Source organism: Eurosta solidaginis, chromosome 5 (assembly GCF_040869045.1).
Source record: "Eurosta solidaginis isolate ZX-2024a chromosome 5, ASM4086904v1, whole genome shotgun sequence".
Lineage (NCBI taxonomy): Eukaryota > Metazoa > Arthropoda > Insecta > Diptera > Tephritidae > Eurosta > Eurosta solidaginis.
In genome coordinates this window covers 202866652-202890564 of record NC_090323.1, presented here as the reverse complement: position 1 = coordinate 202890564, position 23913 = coordinate 202866652, and the positions used below count along the sequence as shown (strand labels likewise).

At 36.3% G+C, this 23913-nt stretch overlaps 1 protein-coding gene across 10 annotated transcripts in view; it reads left to right on the top strand.

Annotated features, from left to right (window-relative positions):
- sfl (N-deacetylase and N-sulfotransferase sfl) overlaps nt 1–23913 on the top strand; it is a 547000-nt gene that overhangs the window by 419207 nt on the left and 103880 nt on the right. For all 10 annotated transcript variants that reach the window (XM_067787558.1, XM_067787556.1, XM_067787555.1 and 7 more), the window contains one exon: nt 2835–3038. In XM_067787558.1, the coding sequence (XP_067643659.1) occupies nt 2835–3038 (204 nt within the window). The remainder of the gene's footprint in view (nt 1–2834; nt 3039–23913) is intronic.

The window sequence follows — 23913 nt, the reverse complement described above, 5'->3', positions numbered from 1 at the left end:
CTCATTTTAGCAAACCAATCATTTATAAATTGGCCCAAACAACATAATAAAATTCCTTATGTTTGATATCCATATTGACGTACATATCTCATGTAATGCCAAAAAATTACCCCGGGTTCATACGAAGCCGGGGGCTCGATCCATAGTAATTCTGCGCGGAACACCGTGAATTTACTGTCAAATATTTCCTTTCATAACAATGAAGTGAAGTTTTAATTTTTGGCCAGCTAGATTGATCAAATACCACACCGTGCGTCTGTCCGTTAACACGATAACTTGAGTAAATATTGAGATATCTTCACCAAATTTGGTACGCGAACTTATCTGGGCCCAGAATATATTGGTATTGAAAATTAGCGAAATCGGATGATAACCACGCCCACTTTTTATATATATAACATTTTGGAAAACACAAAAAACCTGATTATTTAGTAAATAATACACCTAGAATGTTGAAATTTGACGTGTGGACTGATATTGAGACTCTTGATACAAATTTGAAAAAATTTGTTTAATACTGGATACTTGTGATAAAATCAATTTTACAAATATTATTAATCATAAATCAAAAATCGTTAAACCTATCGTTACAAAATTCGGCAGAGAGGTTGCCTTTACTATTAGGAATGCTTTGAAGAAAAGTTAACGAACTCGGTTAAGGACCACGCGCACTTTTATATAAAAGATTTTTAAAAGTGTCGTGGATTCAAGTGGATTTATAACAGTAAATAGGAAAAACTTCAAATTAAAAAAAATGGGCGTGACACCGCCCCTTTTATGATCAAGCAATTTTCTGTGTTTCGGGAGCCAAAACTCGAAGAAAAATTGGTTCAGAATAGAACCATATGTATGTATATGTGTTATTGCGCGCCTTGTAACAATATTAAGCACACAAATAAACAACAACAGCATATCAAGTGTACAGCTGCGTATATAATGTTCAGTTTGACCCGAACTTAGACTTCCTTACTTTTTTTTTTTTTAATAGTTTTTTTTTGTACTTTTTACGAGCGCAATAAAAAAGGCAATCTCATCACTCAACTTTTGTAACGACAGCATTTAGCATATATGCATATATTAAATACAATCACATACACATTCGCAAATTCAATATTTGTCATTATGTGCATTTGTTAAAGGCATTGATTTTATGGCAACCACTATTTAAAGTAGCCTATTGACTGAGTTCGTAAAGCTCTTAAAAGCTTGGTTTGGTATGGACTGGCCAGTCCATGAGGACCTCCTATAGACTAAATGTGTCCAAATACTTTGTACTCTGGTTCATTGGTTACTGGCTGCGCTGCCTGGATACATAAGACGCGTGCCCACTCGGCGCTTTTTGAGCACCTTCTCCTGAAGGTAATAGCTGTTGATTTTTGTATGGCTGATAGGTACTCTGTTCCAACCATTTGGTTTGGTTAATAAACCTGCTGATATGTTCTACAGAGCACTAACCAAATTGCAAAATTTCCGACAGTATATTAACGTCCGTAGCTTGAAGCCTAATGTGTGCTAGACCTGAGCATTCGCACAGGTAGTGTCGTTAAAAGGTACCCCCATTCTCTGAGCGTGCTATCAGTTTCTTCTGATTGTGTTATTCCTAAGATTTCATTGCTTGACCTACTTAGCAGGTCCTCTATTCTTCTGTTATAGTAGATCAGCTAAGTTGGCTTAGCTAACTTGGAGGCGTCCGAGGAGCTGAAGAACTCTATCTCCTGTAATCTGCTCTGTATGTTCGTCTGGCTTCTCGTTTCCTTTCACCCAGAAATCCACACAAGCTTAATGTTTGAGAAGTTTGCTGCGGCATAGAGCGACCTCTGACAGCTGTTGTCGATCTTAGACCAACATTTCTAGAACGCGACAGTAGGTTCTGCTTATTCTAATTGGGAAAGGAGCAGGATCGCCTAACAAATAAGTAAAGCAGACGAAAGCCCATTAAGAAGGTAACAATTTCCTTTGCACTTTGGAAGAAAGCCAATTACATGAGAAGCATGTGTGATAAAACTGCTTGTTGTTGCAAATAAAAGGTGTATCTGATGTTCTCAATTAATAACATAACTCCGCAAAGAAGGACGTATTGGACTATAAATAAGAGGTTAATAACTTTTTTGAGCAAATGATTTGAGTTACAGCCAATTCCGTATCAAGAAGCGGAAACCATAGCAGAAGCGTCTACAAGAAAGGGCGTTAAGGAAGAAATTTTGAGGCTGCTGCGTTACAGCTACTTACACTGCATCTTTAATCTGATCTTACGATGAAACGTTTCAAAAGAATCTTGGAGGAGTATTAAGAGAGAATAGCAGGTAGCTTCCATAAAGATTTGTATACTTATTCTATTTCTAAATAGCCTATCGAACAGCAGTGCACAAGACAACGTGACTTCCAGTGGGTTGAGAGCTTAGAATATACCTGCGACAGGTATGCCTGTCGTAAGAGGCGACTAAAATACCCAAATGATTCAAGGGTTTGTGTAGTGCAACCTTCAAAGGGTTGCCTGCGCAATTTATAGCTTCTTTAACATCCAAGGCTCTGTTTACCCCAAGTCCTCATGTAACTAGGGGGCGGGGCGGAATGGCCTAGAAGAATCTATGTGCTCATTTTAATCGTTCCCAAAATTGTCGGGCTTGTACATTTTGCATTGTGCTCCTTTTTAAATTTTCTTACAAATTAATTACGTGTTTTGCTCAAACAGTTCCAGGGGCTTTTAGTTATATATAAGTAAAGGGAGATAAAGTCAACATGAAACTACTGCATTTTGCATGTACGATGGTCCCTCCTTACACCATTTTCCATTTAAATACTTAAATTATTTTAAATTTCGTTTCTCGTTACAGTTTAATTCAACGCGATACCCGACCATCACCCATAATCAACTGTCGCATAGTAAGCGGGAAGCATACGCGCGAATCATCCTCAGCACCAGATCATCGTTCTGAAGCACGCTTACGCATAGATCCAAAAGTGTTGGTGTTTGTGGAGACAACTTACTCAGGGCTTGGGCGTGATATTGCCGAACTATTGGTCTATAACAGAATTAAGTAAGTAATTTAGTTAAAAAATAAAAGCTTTAATGTGTAATCAACTTGTACTCTCAATATAATGCGATAAGCAACTGTAAATTCAATAGAAATTCGAGATCGAAGTATAACTTTATTATCTGATGTTGCGTTTTATTGTGCTGTTTTGTTGATTTGTGTTACTTTGTGTTTCATATTCTGAAAATAAGTACACCCATAGGTAAGGTTAGGTTGAAAGGAATGCACTTAAAAATAAACGTCAGCTCGACATCTCCAGCATTGATCGTATATAAATGGGGCCACAGTGATGAGACTTTCTGTCTCTATCATTAAACTTTCGATAACAAACCGATATCTTGTCGCTAGCCATCTATAACAAGTAAGCAAAGCTAAGTTCGGGTGTAACCGAACATTACATACTCAGCTAAGAGCTTTGGATACAAATGTTGGAGTTCAATGTTAAAATAATTTACTTATATGTGACCCAGTCTATCAAAAGGTGGCTTACGACTCAAAAAAAATGTTTCCACTTTTTTTCTGGTTTCCATAGGTTTTGAGACGCTCTTTCACGTGGTGGAAACTAGAAAGTCCTAACTTGCTTAGAAGTGTACTAAAAATGTAGAGAAAGAAGAGCACATATGAAGACGATGAAGCCTTTGGTTCCTTCGATGCCACTTTGGTGGCTGGTGAAGCATCCACAGTTTTTTTGATAGCATTTTTTTCGATGGCGATGGAGCCAAAATATCGGTCAGAAACTGGTTTGTGCTTTGCCTTTTGGGCATGACTGTCCATAATGCAAAAGAAAAACTACTAAGAAACTGAAGAAATGCATTGTTTATCTTTAACAGCTGTTTCTCGCAATTTCTTTTTTGAGTCATAAGCCACCTTTTCATAGGCCGGGTCACATATACTGTAAAGATATTAAATTTTTTGTTAAAATTTTACTTAAATTATTTGTTTTAAGTGGCCGTGTTCTTCATCCGATTTTGCTAATTTTTATTTAGAACACATATAGTAATAAGAGCAACGTTTCTGCCAAATTTCATCATGATATCTTCAACGACTGCCAAATTACAGCCTGCAAAACTTTTTAATGACCTTCTTGCAAAACTTCTAGAGCAGGCGCGTTTTGTTAGCGTCCCTGCTTCTGCACCATATAGCTGGACAGGTACGATAAATAGCGTGCAGAGCTTGGGCTTGATATTCCCCCGCATCTTAAAGAAATTACTTAAGGTCCTTTTATATATACTACGTGTATGTACGCCTAGGTACTCAGTTAGTTCTAAAGTATTTTTTTTGTTCAAGTACATGGTTCCCAATGTTGGGCTTTCTTTTTGTTGTTAGAGAAGTTTAAGTAGGATAGGCTAATTCGAGGCACGAAATTCTATACCAAAATTACATTGAGGAGAAAGCCTGGACGCGTGGTTAAGTTTTCATTGAAGTTTTGATTTCATCAGGCCGTTCAAAGAGATATCCTTCTTTTGGGAATCTGTGCTTCCGGCGTTCCAGGTGGACTACAAATACTGTCGCGTTGCACAGTGTGATATATCATCAACCTAGCTGATATAAAGTCACGATTGGAATAAATAATTAATTTTTCTAGCTCTACTCACCAACTAACGCTTTTACATAGAAATAAATATATTATTTGTAAATATTTATTATTATTTCACCACTTTTTGAGTTTTTATTGACCTAAATAAATTTAAATTGAGAAAGGTTATATCAAAGTTAAAAAAGTGCATTAGAGAAAACGTATTATCGTGAAGAAAGGCATATTTTTGTATGTAGTAATAAGTAATTGCAATAAACTTAAATAGTTGTAATCAAAATCAAAAAAATTTAAGTCGATAACGTTATGTTAATCGCTGAAACTTGGGTCGAACTCTTCATCTAGGTCTGAGATATCGGAGCCTTGATCAAAATTGGCTTCTGGGTTTGACAATAGTTTAAGTACTTCTTTTTTGTTGTTATATCGGTCTACTGATTTGTAAGATCGCGGGTTCGAATCGAGCTCAAGGCCTAACAATAATTATTTTATCATTATTATTGTTATGATACATTTTTCTTTTTTGCCTTAAATTCCTTCGAGTTCTTTTCTGAAATAGAGTATATTAGGAGATCGACGACAAAAAACAAATATTGAATAAATCTTCCATTGTATATTTACGAGATATCTTTGTTATGATGTTTTGCCTGTAGCTCTTAAAATCTTTATTTCTATTATCCAGTGCTTCCTCTGAGAGCTTTCTTGTTGGAAGTAAAGCTTTATTAATAATGTCTGCCCCATGAATCAAAATTTTGTGAATGCTCGATGGCATGTAATACCATGGGTACAAATCTACAAATATTTTTTTTGTGGTCAACGGCGAATGCACATGCCATAGTTTGAAGTATGACAGCAAAATTAGATTTTCGTCAACTCCCGTTATTTCCGCAGCATTTGAAGGGCATTGGCAAAACGTCTGGCTGTGTTGCCATCATTGGTCGTCCCAAAGCCTTGTTTTGGAATATCTACTTATAACCCCATGTCTTCTTTAAATCTTTTTTTTCTCCCTTCAACAATCTTTTTTTCCGTTCCTTCAAGAGTTTTGTCCACCAACACTTGTAGGTGGACTTCCGCTGACAGGACAGTTATAAGAATGGATTCTGTTGGAGGATAACATGCAATTTTTTCTTTTCTTAGGAATTCATATGCTGGATAAATGTCAGCATAACTTTATTTGGCCCCAGATCGTATTTCCAAATACGTTTTAACTGTAAACTTTTGATTTATGTATAGAGCTACTGCCTCTTCTGGAGTATATTTAACTATCACTGATGCTGGACGGGTAAGGCCATGTTATATTTGAGTTCCGTCTGAATTTTTGGTGATGGCTTCTACCATTAATGCGACATCCCGCTGACCTGATAACCTCAAGCTAGAAGCAGTTTTTTTTTTTGAATAGTTTCTTATCAAATGTGATAACTTTTTCCTTTTCGACTGATGACTAGCCCCCGAAAAAGATATCACTGTTCATCCCTTCATCTTCGTCTGCAACTTTTCCACTCACAAATTTTGTAACGGCTTTTTTATTGGAGCCAACTTTGAGCTGTAATTTGTATACCTTTCATGAACATGAAATGGTATACTAACTTTGGTCCGATGTTTGTAACGTTGAGAAATATAGAAGATAGACTCACCATTAAGTATACCGAATTGATCAGGGCGACGAACTGAGTTGATATAGCCCTGTCCATCTGTCCGTCCGTCTGTCTGTTTGAACGCAAACTAGTCACTCAAATTTTGAGATATCTCAATGGAATTTGGCACAAGGATGTATTTTTGTATTATATTAGACATTTGTCGGATCCGGTAGGATCGGACCACTTTAACATATATCTCCCATACAACCGATCATTCAGATAAGACGGTTTTGGTCATTCCTGCAGCAATTTAAAAAGTATAAACGTGAAACTCGGTGATATATATTCTAATATATCATAGAATATATCCTGAAAAAATCACTTTGATCGGAGCTATATATAGTATATATCCCATACAACCGATCGTTCAGATAGAAAGATTTTTGGCAATTTCTCCCTTAATTTCCAATATAAAATCGTTAAACTTGGTGATATTTATTCTAATATATCATAGAAGATTTCATGAAAAAATCATTTCGATCGGATCTATATATAATATATATCCCATACAACCGATCGTTCAGATAGAAAGATTTTTGGCAATTTCTCCCTTAATTTCCAATATAAAACGTTAAACTTGGTGCTATTTATTCTAATATATCATAGAAGATTTCATGAAAAAATCATTTCGATCGGAGCTATATATAATATATATCCCATAAAACCGATCGTTCAGATAGAAAGATTTTTAGCCCTTTCTCCCTTAATTTCCAATATAAAAACGTTAAACTTGGTGATATTTATTCTAATATATCATAGAAGATTTCATGAAAAAATCATTTCGATGGGAGCTATATATAATATATATCCCATACAACCGATCTTTCAGATAGAAAGATTTTTGGCCATTTCTCCCTTAGCCTCCAATATAAAAACGTGAAACTTGGTGATATATATTCAAATATATCATAGAAGATTCGCTATAAAAATCATATCGATCGGAGCTATATATAATATATATCCCATACAACCGATCGTTCAGATAGAAAGATTTTTAGCCATTTCTCCCTTAATTTCCAATATAAAAACGTTAAACTTGGTGATATTTATTCTAATATATCATAGAAGATTTCATGAAAAAATCATTTCGATCGGATCTATATATAATATAAATCCCATACAACCGATCGTTCAGATAGAAAGATTTTTGGCCATTTCTCCCTTAATTTAGGAAGTATAAACGTGGAACTTGGTGATATATATTTTAATATATCATAGAAGATTTTCTGAAAAAATCACTTTGATCTGAGCTATATATAGTATATATCCCATACAACCGATCGTTCAGATAGAAATATTTTTGGCAATTTCTCCCTTAATTTCCAATATAAAAACGTTAAACTTGGTGATATTTATTCTAATATATCATAGAAGATTTCAAGAAAAAATCATTTCGATCGGAGCTATATATAATATATATCCCATACAACCGATCGTTCAGATAGAAAGATTTTTAGCCATTTCTCACTTAATTTCCAATATAAAAACGTTAAACTTGGTGATATTTATTCTAATATATCATAGAAGATTTCATGAAAAATTCATTTCGATGGGAGCTATATATAATATATATCCCATACAACCGATCTTTCAGATAGAAAGATTTTTGGCCATTTCTCCCTTAGCCTCCAATATAAAAACGTGAAACTTGGTGATATATATTCAAATATATCATAGAAGATTCCCTATAAAAATCATATCGATCGGAGCTATATATAATATATATCCCATACAACCGATCGTTCAGATAGAAAGATTTTTAGCCATTTCTCCCTTAATTTCCAATATAAAAACGTTAAACTTGGTGATATTTATTCTAATATATCATAGAAGATTTCATGAAAAAATCATTTCGATCGGATCTATATATAATATAAATCCCATACAACCGATCGTTCAGATAGAAAGATTTTTGGCCATTTCTCCCTTAATTTAGGAAGTATAAACGTGGAACTTGGTGATATATATTTTAATATATCATAGAAGATTTTCTGAAAAAATCACTTTGATCTGAGCTATATATAGTATATATCCCATACTACCGATCGTTCAGATAGAAATATTTTTTGGCAATTTCTCCCTTAATTTCCAATATAAAAACGTTAAACTTGGTGATATTTATTCTAATATATCATAGAAGATTTCAAGAAAAAATCATTTCGATCGGAGCTATATATAATATATATCCCATAAAACCGATCGTTCAGATAGAAAGATTTTTGGCCATTTCTCCCTTCGTTTCCAATATAAAAACGTGAGGCTTGGTGATATATATTCTAATATATCATAGAAGATTTCCTAAAAAAATCACTTTGATCGGAGCTATGTGTATATAGTATCTACCTATCCCATACAACCAATCGTTCAGATAAGGGGTTTTTTGTCATTTTTTATTTCATATTTATATTAAAAATCGTTTAGGTATGTACATCTGTTCACTATATATTTCTTATCTTATACATCCGATTATTTGGAGATTACGAACGGGATAACGTTATTGTTCATCCCCATTCATGAAAGGTATGAAGTCTTCGGCACAGCCGAAGAGAGTCCCGTCCTTACTTGTTTTCTTTTGCGTTATTTTGCTTATACCGAATCTCGAAAAGTTTGTCCTTTGAAATTGCCATATTTCCTGAAAACAAAATATTACATGAAAACCTGCATTTTCCTGCAGCTAAAGTTGTACTATTTTAGTTATACGAATAGCAGCAAACAAGTTAAGATCAAAATTAAAGCGGATAAACGCGGATAACGAGACTGCTGGTCTTATGAATTCAAAACATGTCAAAAATTTTACTTAATTTAACATTATGCCACTATAACATGAAAAACGAATTCCTGTTCTATTAAAATCACAAAAATGTATATTTATTAAAATTAGCATACCTCAGAAAATAAACACAATATTATATTTTAGCAATTGAAGTATAACTCCCAGTAGGCCAGCAAATTTAAACTTTCACATTCAATGGCACAAATTCGAGTTAAAACTTTTTCTCAATTGATATGCTTCCAAATAAAGCTCCGTTAGTCGATTCAACTTTTTTCAAATTTCCTAGTTTTTTTATTTTTTCACTTAATTACGTATTCCTAAACAGAATTTCAAAAGAATTTTTGAAATTCAAAGATATACTTTTTTTAATTAATATTTTCTAGAACATGAAAGTAATACACTGTGCGTTGTGGGCAAGCAATGCTTAGCATTTACAGAGCATAGCTCGATCTGTAAGTAGATCTAACCAAGCCAATAATCTAAAATACTTTGCGCACCACTCAGACATGTTTCGAACTAGTGGAATTACGGTGCACAAATTGACATCCCGCTCGCACACTTAAATACGGCTTTGCTAACCATGACAGCTGTTGGGCAAAATATACTCTGACATTTTATTTTTGTTTTGCTTACCCTTTGGGTAAACTCTTCACTTAAGCTGCCCGAATTTGTGTACATCTTACAGCGATATGAATATTGATGTAACGTTTAGCTTACTAAACCTGACAGCTTTACATACAATACATCTGCACAAACATACCGAATGTGTTATCGCCCATTTAAATTGCCGACAGGTATGTATGTGACTATGAGCCACAGTCCCCCAATGCAATGGAACACTCAAATTCACAACTGCCAGATAAATGGAAAGTTATCAAGGTAAAAGAGTGATCTTAGGTATCGTGTAAGTGACGGCTTGAAGTGTTACTCTCATCATCACAAACTGTCACAGCTCTGAGTGGTTGAAGGACTTATGCACTTTACTTCGCAACGAAGATACCAAGAGTTTTACAAATACATATATAAATAGTACATACGTATACACATGTACAGCAGCTAACAGAAAAATAGAAGTGGCAATTAAGTAATCAGTAAAGTACTTCTTTGTTTCATTTTCGATATTTAAAAAAAGTCTATAAATTTAGTAATTGAAACTATGCAAACAAAACTCAAAAACGTGTTCGAAAATATTTGAAAATTCGAGAAAATTTTACGAAAAATTCGAATTTTTTATTTGGAGTTTTTCGAATTTTTTCGAGTATGCAGTTTTGAAGCCCAATCAAATTTAGACTGTCAAAGTATAAGTTATAGGTCCCTTATAACCAGTATTGATTATTGACAATTATTATCCGAAGTTGTTATAGATTTTCCTTTATTCGTGAAACCTTGGGGGGGGGGGGGGGGGGGGGGGGGTGTCGTCGTATTTTGTGTGCAACCAAAAACATATCGTTATATAAGTATCATTGAACATCATATTCCACATCATCATCATGGAGTTTTGGTACAATTCAAAATTGGCAACCTTCAGGTGATAATTCTATATGAAAGCATGAAACTCTTAATACACGACGGGTATTAAAAGACGCGTATCAGAACCAGGATCGCGAATCTGAAAACGCAAGTCTGAAATTTTTTGTCTATCACAAGATACTAACCGAAATATTAAAACGAAAAATGACCCCGGAGAACCGGGGGTGGGATCCATAGTGTTTTTGCTCAGAACACCTTTCTGCCTTCGACCGATTCGTCATGATCGGTGGCATTCAACGACTTTTACCAATCTGCGATTCGCCGGGTTTGATTCCAGCAACCACCTGTTGCTTTGGAGACAAGCCGTTGACTCGTCATTGCCAACTCACCGTAACCCACCGGCCTCTACCAAGCTACCGTTACGTCATCTGCGATTCGCCGGGTTTCGATTCTACCTGTTGCTTAACATCACATATAACAGGTAATAACGAGTAACAATCTTACAACAAAACACTGATTTTCTGCTACTTAAAAATTGTGTCGTCCTAACGTGGATTTGGCGCGGTACTATCTGGTACAGCTTAAGTACTCCACATATATGTTCAGGGACCAGCGGATGGTGACGCCTCCTCATCAGGCTAGCGTACTAATGCGAGATGTTGAGGAGGTTTATGACCTGTTCGTTTGCAGGGTCCCAACCGCCCAGGGCATCCACTAAAAACGCGTCCAACTTGAGCTCATAGCCAAGCGCCGTCAGCTGGTATAAGTTAGGGGATGGCATTCCTCCAGTTTCTGCTGCCAAGCCTCCTTGAACGAATCCCCTCTATTTTTGAACGGCAACGTATATCAGGGTGATGCGTCGTCTGACTTCGTCATGTACGACAATGTCCGGTCTTAGATTGACAGCAGTAGTGTAGGAGCCTTCCACTATTCTGTTTATTCTCACATTCGCAGGACATCTCAGAGGTCTTACGAGTCTGTCTTGGACGTTGTTGTGGCGCCGCTGTCCTGCCGAGGAGGGGAAGTGCAGTCGTACGTCTTAACATAGCAACGTGTATGCATTAAGATAAGAAATAGGTGTCTTCTCAACTCTGGATTGACTTATTGCTACCTCAGCCTTTAAAGAAAACTAGCTCATACAATTTAGTCCGTCCTCAGACTTCCTTATTTGTTTTTGATGTTCCTCTACAAAGTTTTATGCAGTATAATCAAAGTTCGGGAAGGAGAACGTCTGCCTGATCTTTTAGTTTCTTTGCTGTTTTGCGTTTTTTGTATAAGTTGAAATTCCTTCTGTACTTTAAATTACTTGAATTATGCCTCTACATCTTATTTACGACTATCAAGTGAACCAGAATACTCGTTTAATCCACTTAAACTTAATCATCTCCCGCACACCCAACCCTTAATAACAGGCTGACCTATATTTGTGGTTCATTTGCTTTAAATTTGGTTAAACTGCGGCTGGCTTCAAGCGTTCTCATTATAATGCAAACTCATTCATGGGGCATATTTAAGTGTGTGCTTCGCTAACTATTCCACCAATTATTACACGTTCGTTACATTTCCAAAGTTTACTGCAACAAAGTGCAACTCAATTTCGATCTAAACTCTGCATAATCCGCGCCTGACATAATTAAAAACAAAAGAACTGCCAACAAATAACGATTTCAAAATCATTGACCCACATTTGCATATTCGAGCAGGAATTTCACATTCTTTTTTGTTAATATATCTGCGCTTATTTGCAACAATACATCAAGTATGTGTTGTTTGTGTGTGCGTGTAAGTTATTAAGCGTATATTGATTACTTGCAACCGACATTCAAGCAACACATTTCACGGATGAATATTTTTATACCTTTCATGAACATGAAATGGTATATTAACTTTGGTCCGATGTTTGTAACGTTGAGAAATATAGAAGATAGACTCACCATTAAGTATACCGAATTGATCAGGGCGACGAACTGAGTGGATATAGCCATGTCCTTCTGTCCGTCCGTCTGTCTGTTTAAACGCAAACCAGTCCCTCAAATTTTGAGATATCTCAATGAAATTTGGCACAATGATGTATTTTTGTATTATTTTAGACATTTGTCGGATCCGGTAGGATTGGACCACTATAACATATATCTCCCATACAACCGATCGTTCAGATAAGACGATTTTGGTCATTCCTGCCGCAATTTAGAAAGTATAAACGTGAAACTCGGTGATATGTATTCAAATATATCATAGAAGATGTCCTGAAAAAGTTACTTTGATCGGAGCTATATATAGTGTATATCCCATACAAGCGATCGTTCAGATAGAAAGATTTTTGGCCATTTCTCCCTTAATTTCCAATTTAAAAGCGTTAAACTGCGTGATATTTATTCTAATATATCATAGAAGATTTCCCGAAAAAATCATTTCGATCGGAGCTATATATAATATATATCCCATACAACCGATCGTTCAGATAAGGGGGTTTGTTGCCATTTTTTATTTTATATTTATCTTAAAAATCGTTTAGGTATGTACATCTGTTTACTATATATTTCTTATCTTATACATCCGATTATTTGGAGATTAAGAACGGGATAAGATTATTGTTCAGCCGCATTCATGAAAGGTATGAAGTCGTCGGCACAGCCGAAGACAGTCCCGTCCTTACTTGTTTTGTTTTTGTTATTGTTGTTGTGGGTTACAGTCAGTAATTTAGAGCAAATACGAAATCCGCTCCAGTTGTTATTGTCATGTGGTTTCTATGTTGTTATTATAATCTAGTACTACACATTGTGTCCAATTGCGAATATTATGCCACCACAAGAGCGAGCGAATTAATTTTGCAACCAGAAATTGGAAAGCCACCACTGAAACAACACTGCAACAACTTTAGTGCAAAGTGTATACACATTTATACGATTTAGATAAAATATACATTAGACTGGGTCGATTCATTAACCGATATCGCGCCATCGATTTTTCGATAGCATATGGGCTCAGGAAAAAAAGTTCCACTACGCATACCCAAAAAAATAATTTTCGAGCCTGCGAAATTTTATTTTTTTGACTTTTCGACTTTGATTTTTAAGATTTTTTTTATGACCTACTAAAAAAAATATCATTTATTGTAAAAGTTTCATATATACCCTGTCCGACCCAAAAATGTCCGCTAAAAACGTTGTCGATAGGGTATACATATGAACCTTTTTTTAGCAGGCTCGAAAATTATTTTTTTGGGTATGCGTAATGGAAGTTTTATTTCCTGAGCCCAAATCCTATCGAAAAATCGATGGCGCGATATCGATTAACTCTTGTCCATACAAATCGATCCACCCTAATATACATACACACAAACAAAGATGCACAAATACCACAGGGGAATGATAGAACACAAATAGTGTTATAACGCCTTAACATATGCTATGGAATTTGTAAACCATCGATTGTACAATTTGATTCTGTAATATTTGCTGGCTTACAGATCTGCTAGTACGTACTAACAAATATGTATTTATATGTTTGTAGATGTGTTGGTATATGCTCTTAAGCATTATAATTATATGGAAAATATGTTTTTGTTCGTAATTTGAGTGGTGGAAACCACGGTTACGTCCATTGATTATCTCAACAAAGTTTTACTTGGTTGAGCAATCCACATTTGTGGCTAATAATTACTTTATTATTTTGTTGCTTCATTATTCTAATTTAATTTGTATGCGTTTTAATTAATAAATTTCCCCCTTAAAGTATACAACACCCAAACGGCACTTTGCAATAAATATTTTATAAGTTTTTATTTTATTGATAGGCGACTTTACAAAAACTTTCTTACTCCAAACTCGAAAAAGAGGTGGAAAGATGCGGATTGTATGAAAAACCGTACCACAGAACAGTACTCGTAGCACTAGACTTAACAAAAGCGTTTGATACAGCCAACCACGGCACCTTACTGCAAGATTTGGAAGCCCAGAAGAATTAGACAAAGGGTACCACAGGGTGGTGTGCTATGCCCGCTTTTGTTTTATGTACTTTTACATATCATAGCTCCCTCCGCCACCAGAAGGAGTCACCATTGTATTCTACCCCGATGGGTCTCACACAACGATGAGCTATGTAATAAAATAAACAACTATCTCCCTGATCTTATTGTTGTTGTTGCAATAAGGACATACCCTGCAGGTTTTGGGGAGAGTTATCGATGTTGATGGGTATTTTAGTCGCCTCTTACGACAGGCATACCAGGTATATTCTAAGCCGCCTAACCACTTGGGTATTACCATGATTTCTCCAGTTTTTTCGCGTCGCGAAAAATGACATTGTTACAGACCAAATCATCGGCGACCTTGTGTTAAACATGGACATGGCAAATGTCAACCATATTGGACATCCACGTCGACGGCATTACGCTACCGACTGCCTTACAACCAAAACTACTGGGTGTGACGTTCGACCAGGATCTAGATTTTGGCGAACATGCATCCGCAATTGTATCTAAAGTCGAGAGCGTAATAAAATCCTCAAATATCTTGCCGGCAGCACTTGGGGTAAAGATAAAGAGACGCTCATTACCACCTACAAAGCAATTGGCCGGCCGCTTGCATGGTAATCCTACACGTACCCGATATAGTCGCCAAGCCAAAATGTTACTCACTGGAAGAAAATACAGTGTCAAAACACTGCTCTCATAATCGCTACGGGCTGTCCCCAGAACACCACCTACACAGTGAGCCGAGAGTACTCCCCATCAGGGAAAGAAAAGAAATGCAGAATGAACAGTACTGTTGCTACGCCACCCAGGGGCTTAAGAAGTCATCTCCACAAGCATTATGTGAAAATACGGCACCTGAGAACTCAGCCGTATGTAGAAGAAAAACACAAACAAGTCATCAGTGATATCCACAAAAAGGCGTCGGAGCTCTACACCACAAATTGCGCGGTGAGCACCGTTTTTAAAGATAAATACCCTAAACTCGCAGAAGAGGAAAGCAATCTTCCTAATAAGACCGCATCACTCTAGCTCAACTTTGATCTGTATACGGTAACAGGTTAAACTCTTACCTATCCAGAATCAACCACGATTGCTTCTTGTCATACTTCTATCATACTTAGCATATTTAGCAAGCGAGGCTCTGGCGACCTCAAGTTCCTCATGGTGCCTGTTACCGGAACGTACTGGATCTATATCCGGCAAAGGACCATCGATAGCACTCCCTAAAACCTTCGGGGAGTGTATTTGTCGTTAATACAACAACAGCAACAACAACAACAGTTTTAAGATCCAGCGAAGAATCACTCTTGCCAATAAATACTACTTTGGACGAGGTAGGCAATTGAAAAGTAAAGTCCACCTCGGCAAACGAAAATCATGCTCTTCAAGTCACTTATCATACCCGTGCTGCTTTATGGTGCAGAAGCACGGACCATGACAGCATCAGATGAGGTGGCTCTGGGAATGTTCTTCGAAAGATTTACGGACCACGGTGCTTCGCTACTGGCGGCAGCATTTCCATACACACCAATGATGCTAAGTTAAACGATAAGGTTGGAGGAGGGGTCTATTCAAAGGACCGAGATCTCGAATTCTCCCGAAAGATCATTGTAGTGTTTTTCAGGCAGAAATATCAGCTATTATGGAAGCCGCGGTTTGGATAGGAAAACACAGTATCGGAAAGTAAATCGTCAGTTTTAGCTAGGGACAGCCAAGCGGGTATCAAATCCTTTGGCATGAAAATTTGGAAATCTTTGCATAGTAAGTACTGGAATCCCAGTTTTATAAACGATTTCGAAAACATTCTCTTCTAAATAAAAAGCAGAAAGCAACTCAGAATTTTCGCTAAAAAATTCATTAAATTTGTTTCTAAAGTTAACGAAAATAAAATGAAGCAGCAAATAACTCTTAAATGTGCTGCTATTTTCCCGCTCACAGCTGTGCAAAGTCATTTCCCAACCGTGCACATGTAGTTAAATAAAAATTCTGTATAAGAATAACTACCGAAACTTTCTAAATTGAATACGTGGAATCTTCATGAATTTGTGCGCCGTTTTCCGTAGCCTGGCAGCGATTTGCATAGCTGAAACTTAACATATTTCAACCTAATCGACCTAATAAATTGATTAACTCGATAAAGTCAGACACAATACAAATACAGAATGTTAAAATATCTTACAAACTTTGCATGTCGGTGTGTGAGTTTAGGCTCCTTTGTATCTACTAAATCAATTCCACTAGCGGGATACATATGCATGTATGTGTGTATGTAAATCTCCCCTGCAAAAGATGCGATTAATCTAGGATGAATCCGTGATGAGTCGCAAAGCAGTATGCGACCAATGCCAGTTTTAAACTGTTTGTATGAGTTGAACTGTTCCCTTTTGTTTGAGCATGTCCTATGAAGAAACTAATTGTACCCATTTATACCTGAAAGGGATCGATGGGACCATTCGCCTTTGTACCCGTATGGGAACAAATGAAGACTAGTCCCTTTTCGGTTCAATAAAGACACAAGTAGGGCCCAGACGCATTTTTCATGACAGAAACACAATCGAAAGGTTTGGCAAGCCACAAAATCTATTTGAGCGGGCGAAACAGCTTTTCCAAATAGAATAAAAAATCTTCTCCGCAAATTTAACCCTAACTGCCGTAGTCTTAAGTCCTACTAATTTAGGTTCCGTATAGGGCTCCGCATTTTTCATAAATAATTCAATTCAATCACTTCTAATCTTTTTTATTTTATGAGTTAACCGGGGATTGCCCGTATCGCTTTAAGTGTATGAAAACATTTATTTCAAGCAATTTTTAATATTATAATCTACTAGAAGACCCGGCAGACGTTGTCCTGCCCTAAATTTGGCCAATCTGCATACATTTTAATAAGATTTTTTCGTCTGATCCTGCCCTCCCCCCTCTTGACTTTTTCCTAATCATTTTATTCACTCCTCTCTCCGTCTTTTTCGCTTCATCTATCTCCATTTTCGTCTCATTCTATCTCTCTCAATCTCCTTCTTCTCTCTTTTCTCTTCTCTCAATTTCTACTCATTCTTCTGCATCCCTTATTGCCTGTCCCAGAAGGTGGTATGTATTTTATTCCAGTGCCAGTCCCACTCCGAGTCTCAGTCCCAGTCCTAGTCCTAATCCCAGTCCCAGTCCGTCTCTGGATAATATATTACTCTGTACTAAACCACTCATCAACAGCTTTCATTTGATATCCGTATTCTATAAACACTCTAGGGGTACCCGGGTCCAGGTATTGGCCTATATCTCGAGATCCTAGTCACCCAGGGGTATGAAAATGACCCTCTACTAAAGCACTCATCAACAGCTTTCATTTGATATCCATATTCTATAAACACACTCTAGGGGTACCCGGGTCCACGTTTTGGCCTATATCTCGAGACCCTGGTCACCCAATCACCTATCCTATATTTCAAGTTAGATCAAACTACACTTGGGGTGCAAAACAAATTCAAAATCGGTTCAGTTGTTTAGGAGTCCATTGGCCTCAATTGTGTGACACGTGTTTTTTATATATTAAGATTTAATAATTTGGGAAAAATTTAAACAACGTGACATCAGGACGGACAAGGCGCCAGCTGTTTCGATTATACCTTGTAAATCTCTTCAAAGCCTTTTCTCCCTGGAGTGGTAGTCGAACCCGCACTCCCACGATAGTTGAAATGGTTACAAACGCATTCAGCTACGTAATTTTTTATGTTACTTCGTTGCTGTTTTTTTAATATTTCTTAAAGTGGGCTACATAGATATCAAACTGACTAATCCCAACTGTGCCCGAAAGGGACTATAGGGGATCAATTATGCCCAAATGTAGACAAAATAGATCAATCGGAGGCTAATCTCTTTAGGGATAAATCTCACGATTTTTTGCAAGGTATCGGGTAGCTAGTATGCATTCTTACATTGTTATCTTTCTTCATCATCGCTGTACCTATCTACATACATATATGTATATGTAACTTCCCGAGTAACTAAATCGACTAATTCACTAAGTGCCTGTGTAAGTCAGTTGTCGGTCATAGGAGTAATTGGTTTGCAAATGTTACATTGCCATTACACACACACATGCACACATTTATAAACGCGTAGCTCCTACAAAATCCTTGTTGCTCTATCACATGTAATGTAACAAACGGGATAACCATATATAACGGTACATGAACACATCGACATTTTACATTTGATATATTGAATATTTTGCCTAATTTGCGGGTTTACAAAGCTCCTAACTGCATAGTGGATGGTTGGAATCTCCACATGCCATAGAGCACGATTAGCTACCTGCATAACCAGTTAGTGCTTAGTTATGTAAACCTGCATGTTCTTCTTTATATAAACTTCGAATAACCATTTAAAGTTAACTAAGTTATTAAAGCCCCATTGCATGTAATTTCCATGGAAAATTAGATTGATTAGTATATCATTGGGGTATTATAAAACGAACACTATTTGATAAGCACACTCAACTGCCTGACAAGCTTCACATAGTAATTAAGAAGTTTTAAAAGTATTCCCTTTGTACATAGCATAGAATTTTTGGAGTAGAAAATAGTAATTGTGGGCTGTGGATATACTCGTGAAAATGTTACGGCAACCGTAGCCAGAAATCGTAACCGTTATCACAACAGTGACCGCAATCGTCCCAATAGTCGTAAACGTGATCGCAAACATAACCTTGCCAGAAATGGCAATGGTCGTTGTAAAAATCAGCGTAGTCGTCGCCGTTACCGTTATCATAAAGAAAGGAATAGAAAGAGTCGAATTTGCAATCGCGTAACTCATACTGGGACTGATATTGGGACAAAAATCACACTCACAAACCGGAACTGATACAGTAATCGGAAAGGACCGACACGCGGGCCAAAACCCGAACTGGAACCATAAACGGGATTGAAACTTAAACTAGGACCAAAGCTGAAGCGCAAACTAGTGATCAAAACTGCGACTGATACCGGGACTTGAATCCAAACCGGAATAGGGCTCCAAATCGTTACAAAAACCGTAACCTGAACCGGGACCAAAACCAAAACAGAAACTAGAAGGTAAACCATATCGATGCCGAAATCGCCATTAAATGAGATATCCAAAATAGTTCTTTCACCCGAAACCGGGGCTGATACTGTAACCGGAATTGGGACCGAAACCGGAATAACGGCCGGAGCTAAAACCGGAACCGAAACCTCAACCAAGCCCGAAGCTGAAACGCAAACCAAATATAGGCCGAAACTGCGACTCAAACTGGGACTAGGATCCAAATTGAAAGTGGGCTCCAAACCGTAGCAAAAACCTCAAACTAAAACGGACCAAGACCAAAACAGAAAATGAAACGTAACCAGATCGACGTTGAAACCGCCACTAAATTAGAAATACAAACTAATGGTGTCAGTCAAAACTGTGACTGATACTGTAACCGAAATGGCAATCGCGAAGGATCCGAAACTCATGCCGGAGCTGTAACCGGCATCGGAAACGCAATCGTAACGGCACCGAAATCGGAATGATGGCTGGAACTGAAACCTCAACTATGCCCGAGGATGAAACGTAAACCAGATAGAGGCTGAAACTGGCCTACTGGCAACCCAAAGAGAAACTAACTGAGAATCAAAACCAAAACCTGACATCGAAACGAGAACAGATATCCTAACTCAAACTATAAGACAAACAGAACGGAAACCGTAATTGAAAAAAACCAGAACAGAAATCTACGAGTTTAGATGTTTTAACACTTGCTACCGATTTGTTATTAGCATGTCAATGTCTTCTTATTGGTTTCCTAATGGCTTTTTATCGAGATGTAATATGTGTGTCATCGATTTTATATTGAATATTTAAAGGCATGTTTTTCTTAACAAATTGATGAGTAGACATTAGCAAATCGATAACATGCCGATAACAAATCGGTATCACGCCGATAAGAAATATATAGCTTTTCGATAGCAAATCGATACATTTTTGGTAACAAAATCGAAAATTTCTCGATAACACGCCGTAAACAAATCTATAAGTTGCCAAAAATATATTGATATTCTTTCGGTAACAAACGAAACGATTTCATTTTATTTTAATATTTTATTTTATTTTACTCCATTTTCTTTTGTTTTACTTTATTTCTTTCTTCTTTTTGTATTTTATTCTATTTTCTTTTAATATTTTACTTTATTTAATTTAATTTGATTTAGTAAAATTATATTTCATTTCCTTTCAGTATATTTGATTTTATTATATTTTTTTTATTCTTTTTTATACCTTCATGAACATGAAATGGTATAATAACTTTGGTCCGATCTTTGTAACGTTGTGAAATATAGAAGATAGACTCACCATTAAGTATATCGAATTGATTAGGGCGACGAACTGAGTTGATATAGCTATGTCGGTCTGTCAGTCCGTCTGTCTGTTTGAACACAAACTAAGCCCTCAAATTTTGAGATATCTCAATGAAATTTGGCACAAGGATGTATTTTTGTATTATATTAGACATTTGTCGGATCCGGTAGGATCGGACCACTATAACATATGTATATCTCCCATACAACCAATGGTTCAGATAAGACGATTTTGGTCATTCCTGCCGTAATTTAGAAAGTATAAACGTGAAGCTCGGTGATATATATTTTAATATATCATAGAACATTTCATGAAAAAATCACTTTGATCGGAGCTATATGTATATAGTATATACCTATCCCATACAACCGATCGTTCAGTTAGAACGATTTTTGGCCATTTCTCCCTTAGTTTCCAATATAAAAACGTGAAACTTGGTGATATATATTCTAATATATCATAGAAGATTTCATGAAAAAAACCACTTCGATCGGAGCTATATATAAGATATATCCCATACAACCGATCGTTCAGATAAGGGGGTTTTTTGCTATATTTTATTTATTTTATATTTATCTTAAAAATCGTTTAGGTATGTACATCTGTACACTATATATATATCTTATCTTATACATCCGATTATTTGGAGATTGCGAACGGGATAAGATTACTGTTCAGCCCCATTCATGAAAGGTATGAAGTCTTCGGAACAGCCGAAGACAGTCCCGTCCTTACTTGTTTGTTTTATTTTTCCTCATTTTACGTAATTTTACTTTATTTTATTTTATTTTATTTTACTTAATTAATACAATTTTATTTTTTTTTTAATACAATTTTTTTACGTTATTTAATTTCTTTTATTTAATTTTAAATTATTTTATTTTACTTAACTAATACAGTTTTATTAATTTTTTTTTTTTTAATTTATTAATTTTTTTTTTTTATTTCATTTATTTAGTTTTAATTTATTTCAATTTATTTTATTCTATTTTTGATTTTTTTTATTGGTTTTAGTCTTTTATTTGAATTTTTTCTTTGTTATTATTGTTTCATATAAATCCTTCCAAATAATGCCCAAAAATATTACAACCAACAGAACCCAACGTAACAGCAGTTATCAGTCTGCCTTCTCGGGAGAGGATAAAGAAGCAAACGAACGATTTAATTTTCTTTTAATATTTTTATACTCAGTTGAGCAGAGCTCACAGAGTATATTAAGTTTGATTGGATAACGGTTGGTTGTACATATATAAAGGAATCGAGATAGATATAGACTTCCATATATCAAAATAATCTGGATCGAAAAAAAATTTGATTGAGCCATGTCCGTCCGTCCGTCCGTCCGTTAACACGATAACTTGAGTAAATTTTGAGATATCTTGATGAAATTTGGTATGTAGATTCCTGAGCACTCATCTCAGATCGCTATTTAAAATGAACGATATCGGACTATAACCACGCCCACTTTTTCGATATCGAAAATTTCGAAAAACCGAAAAAGTGCGATAACTCATTACAAAAGACAGATAAAGCGAGGAAACTTGGTAGATGGGTTGACGTTATGACGCAGAATAGAAAATTAGTAAGATTTTGGACAATGGGCGTGGCCCCGCCCACTTTTACAAGAAGGTAATTTAAAAGTTTTGCAAGCTGTAATTTGGCAGTCGTTCAAGATATCATGATGAAATTTGGCAGGAACGTTACTACTATTACTCTATATGTGCTAAATAAAAATTAGCAAAATTGGATTAAGAACACGCCCACTTTTTAAAAAAAAATTTTTTTTAACTCAAATTTTAACAAAAAATTTAATATCTTTACTGTATATAAGTAAATTAAGTCAAAATTCAACTCCAGTAATGATATGATGCAACAAAATACAAAAATAAAAGAAAATTTCAAAATGGGCGTGGCTCCGCCCATTTTCATTTAGTTTGTCTAGAATACTTTTATTGCCATAAGTCGAACAAAAATTTACCAATCCTTCTCAAATTTGGTAGGAGCATAGATTCTATGACGGTAACTGTTCTCTGTGAAAATGGGCGAAATCGGTGGAAGCCACGCCCAGTTTTTATACACAGTCCACCGTCTGTCCTTCCGCTCGGCCATTAACACAATAACTTGAGCAAAATCCGATATATCTTTACTAAACTTAGCCCACGTACTTACCTGAGCTCACTTTTTCTTGGTATAAAAAATGGGCGAAATCTGACCATAACCACGCCCACTTTATCGATATCGAAAATTACGAAAAATGAAAAAAATGCCATAATTCTATACCAAATAAGAAAAAAGGGATGAAACATGGTAACTGGATTGGTTTGTTGACGCAAAATATAACTTTGGAAAAATCTTTGTAAAATGGGTGTGACACCTACCATATTAAGTAGAAGAAAATGAAAAAGTTCTACAAGGCTAAATCAACAGCCCTTGGAATCTTGGCAGGAATACTGTTAGTGGTATTGCATATATAAATAAATTAGCAGTACCCGACAGATGATTTTCTGGATCACCTGGTCCACATTTTGGTGGATATCACGAGAACGCCTTCACATATACATCTAAGGGCCACTCGCTTTTAAAACCCTCATTAATACCTTTAATTTGATATCCATATCGTACAAAAACATACCAGAGTCACCCCTGTCCCACCCTAATGGCGATATCTCGAAAAGGCGTCCACCTATAGAACTAATGCCCCCTCTCTCTTAAAATGCTCAGTAACACCTTTCGTTTGATACCCATATCGTACAAACATTCTAGAGTAACCCCTGGCCCACCCTAATGGCGATATCTCGAAAAGGCGTCCACCTATAGACCTAGTGTCCACTCCCTCTTAAAATGCTCAGTAACAGCTTTCTTTTGATACCCATATCGTACAAACATTCTAGAGTCACCCCTGGCCCACCCTAATGGCAATATCTCGAAAAGGCGTCCACCTATAGACCTAATGCCCACTCCCTCTTAAAATGCTCAGTAACACCTTTCGTTTGATACCCATATCGTACAAACATTCTAGAGTCACCCCTGGCCCACCCTAATGGCAATATCTCGAAAAGGCGTCCACCTATAGACCTAATGCCCACTCCCTCTTAAAATGCTCAGTAACAGCTTTCGTTTGATACCCATATCGTACAAAC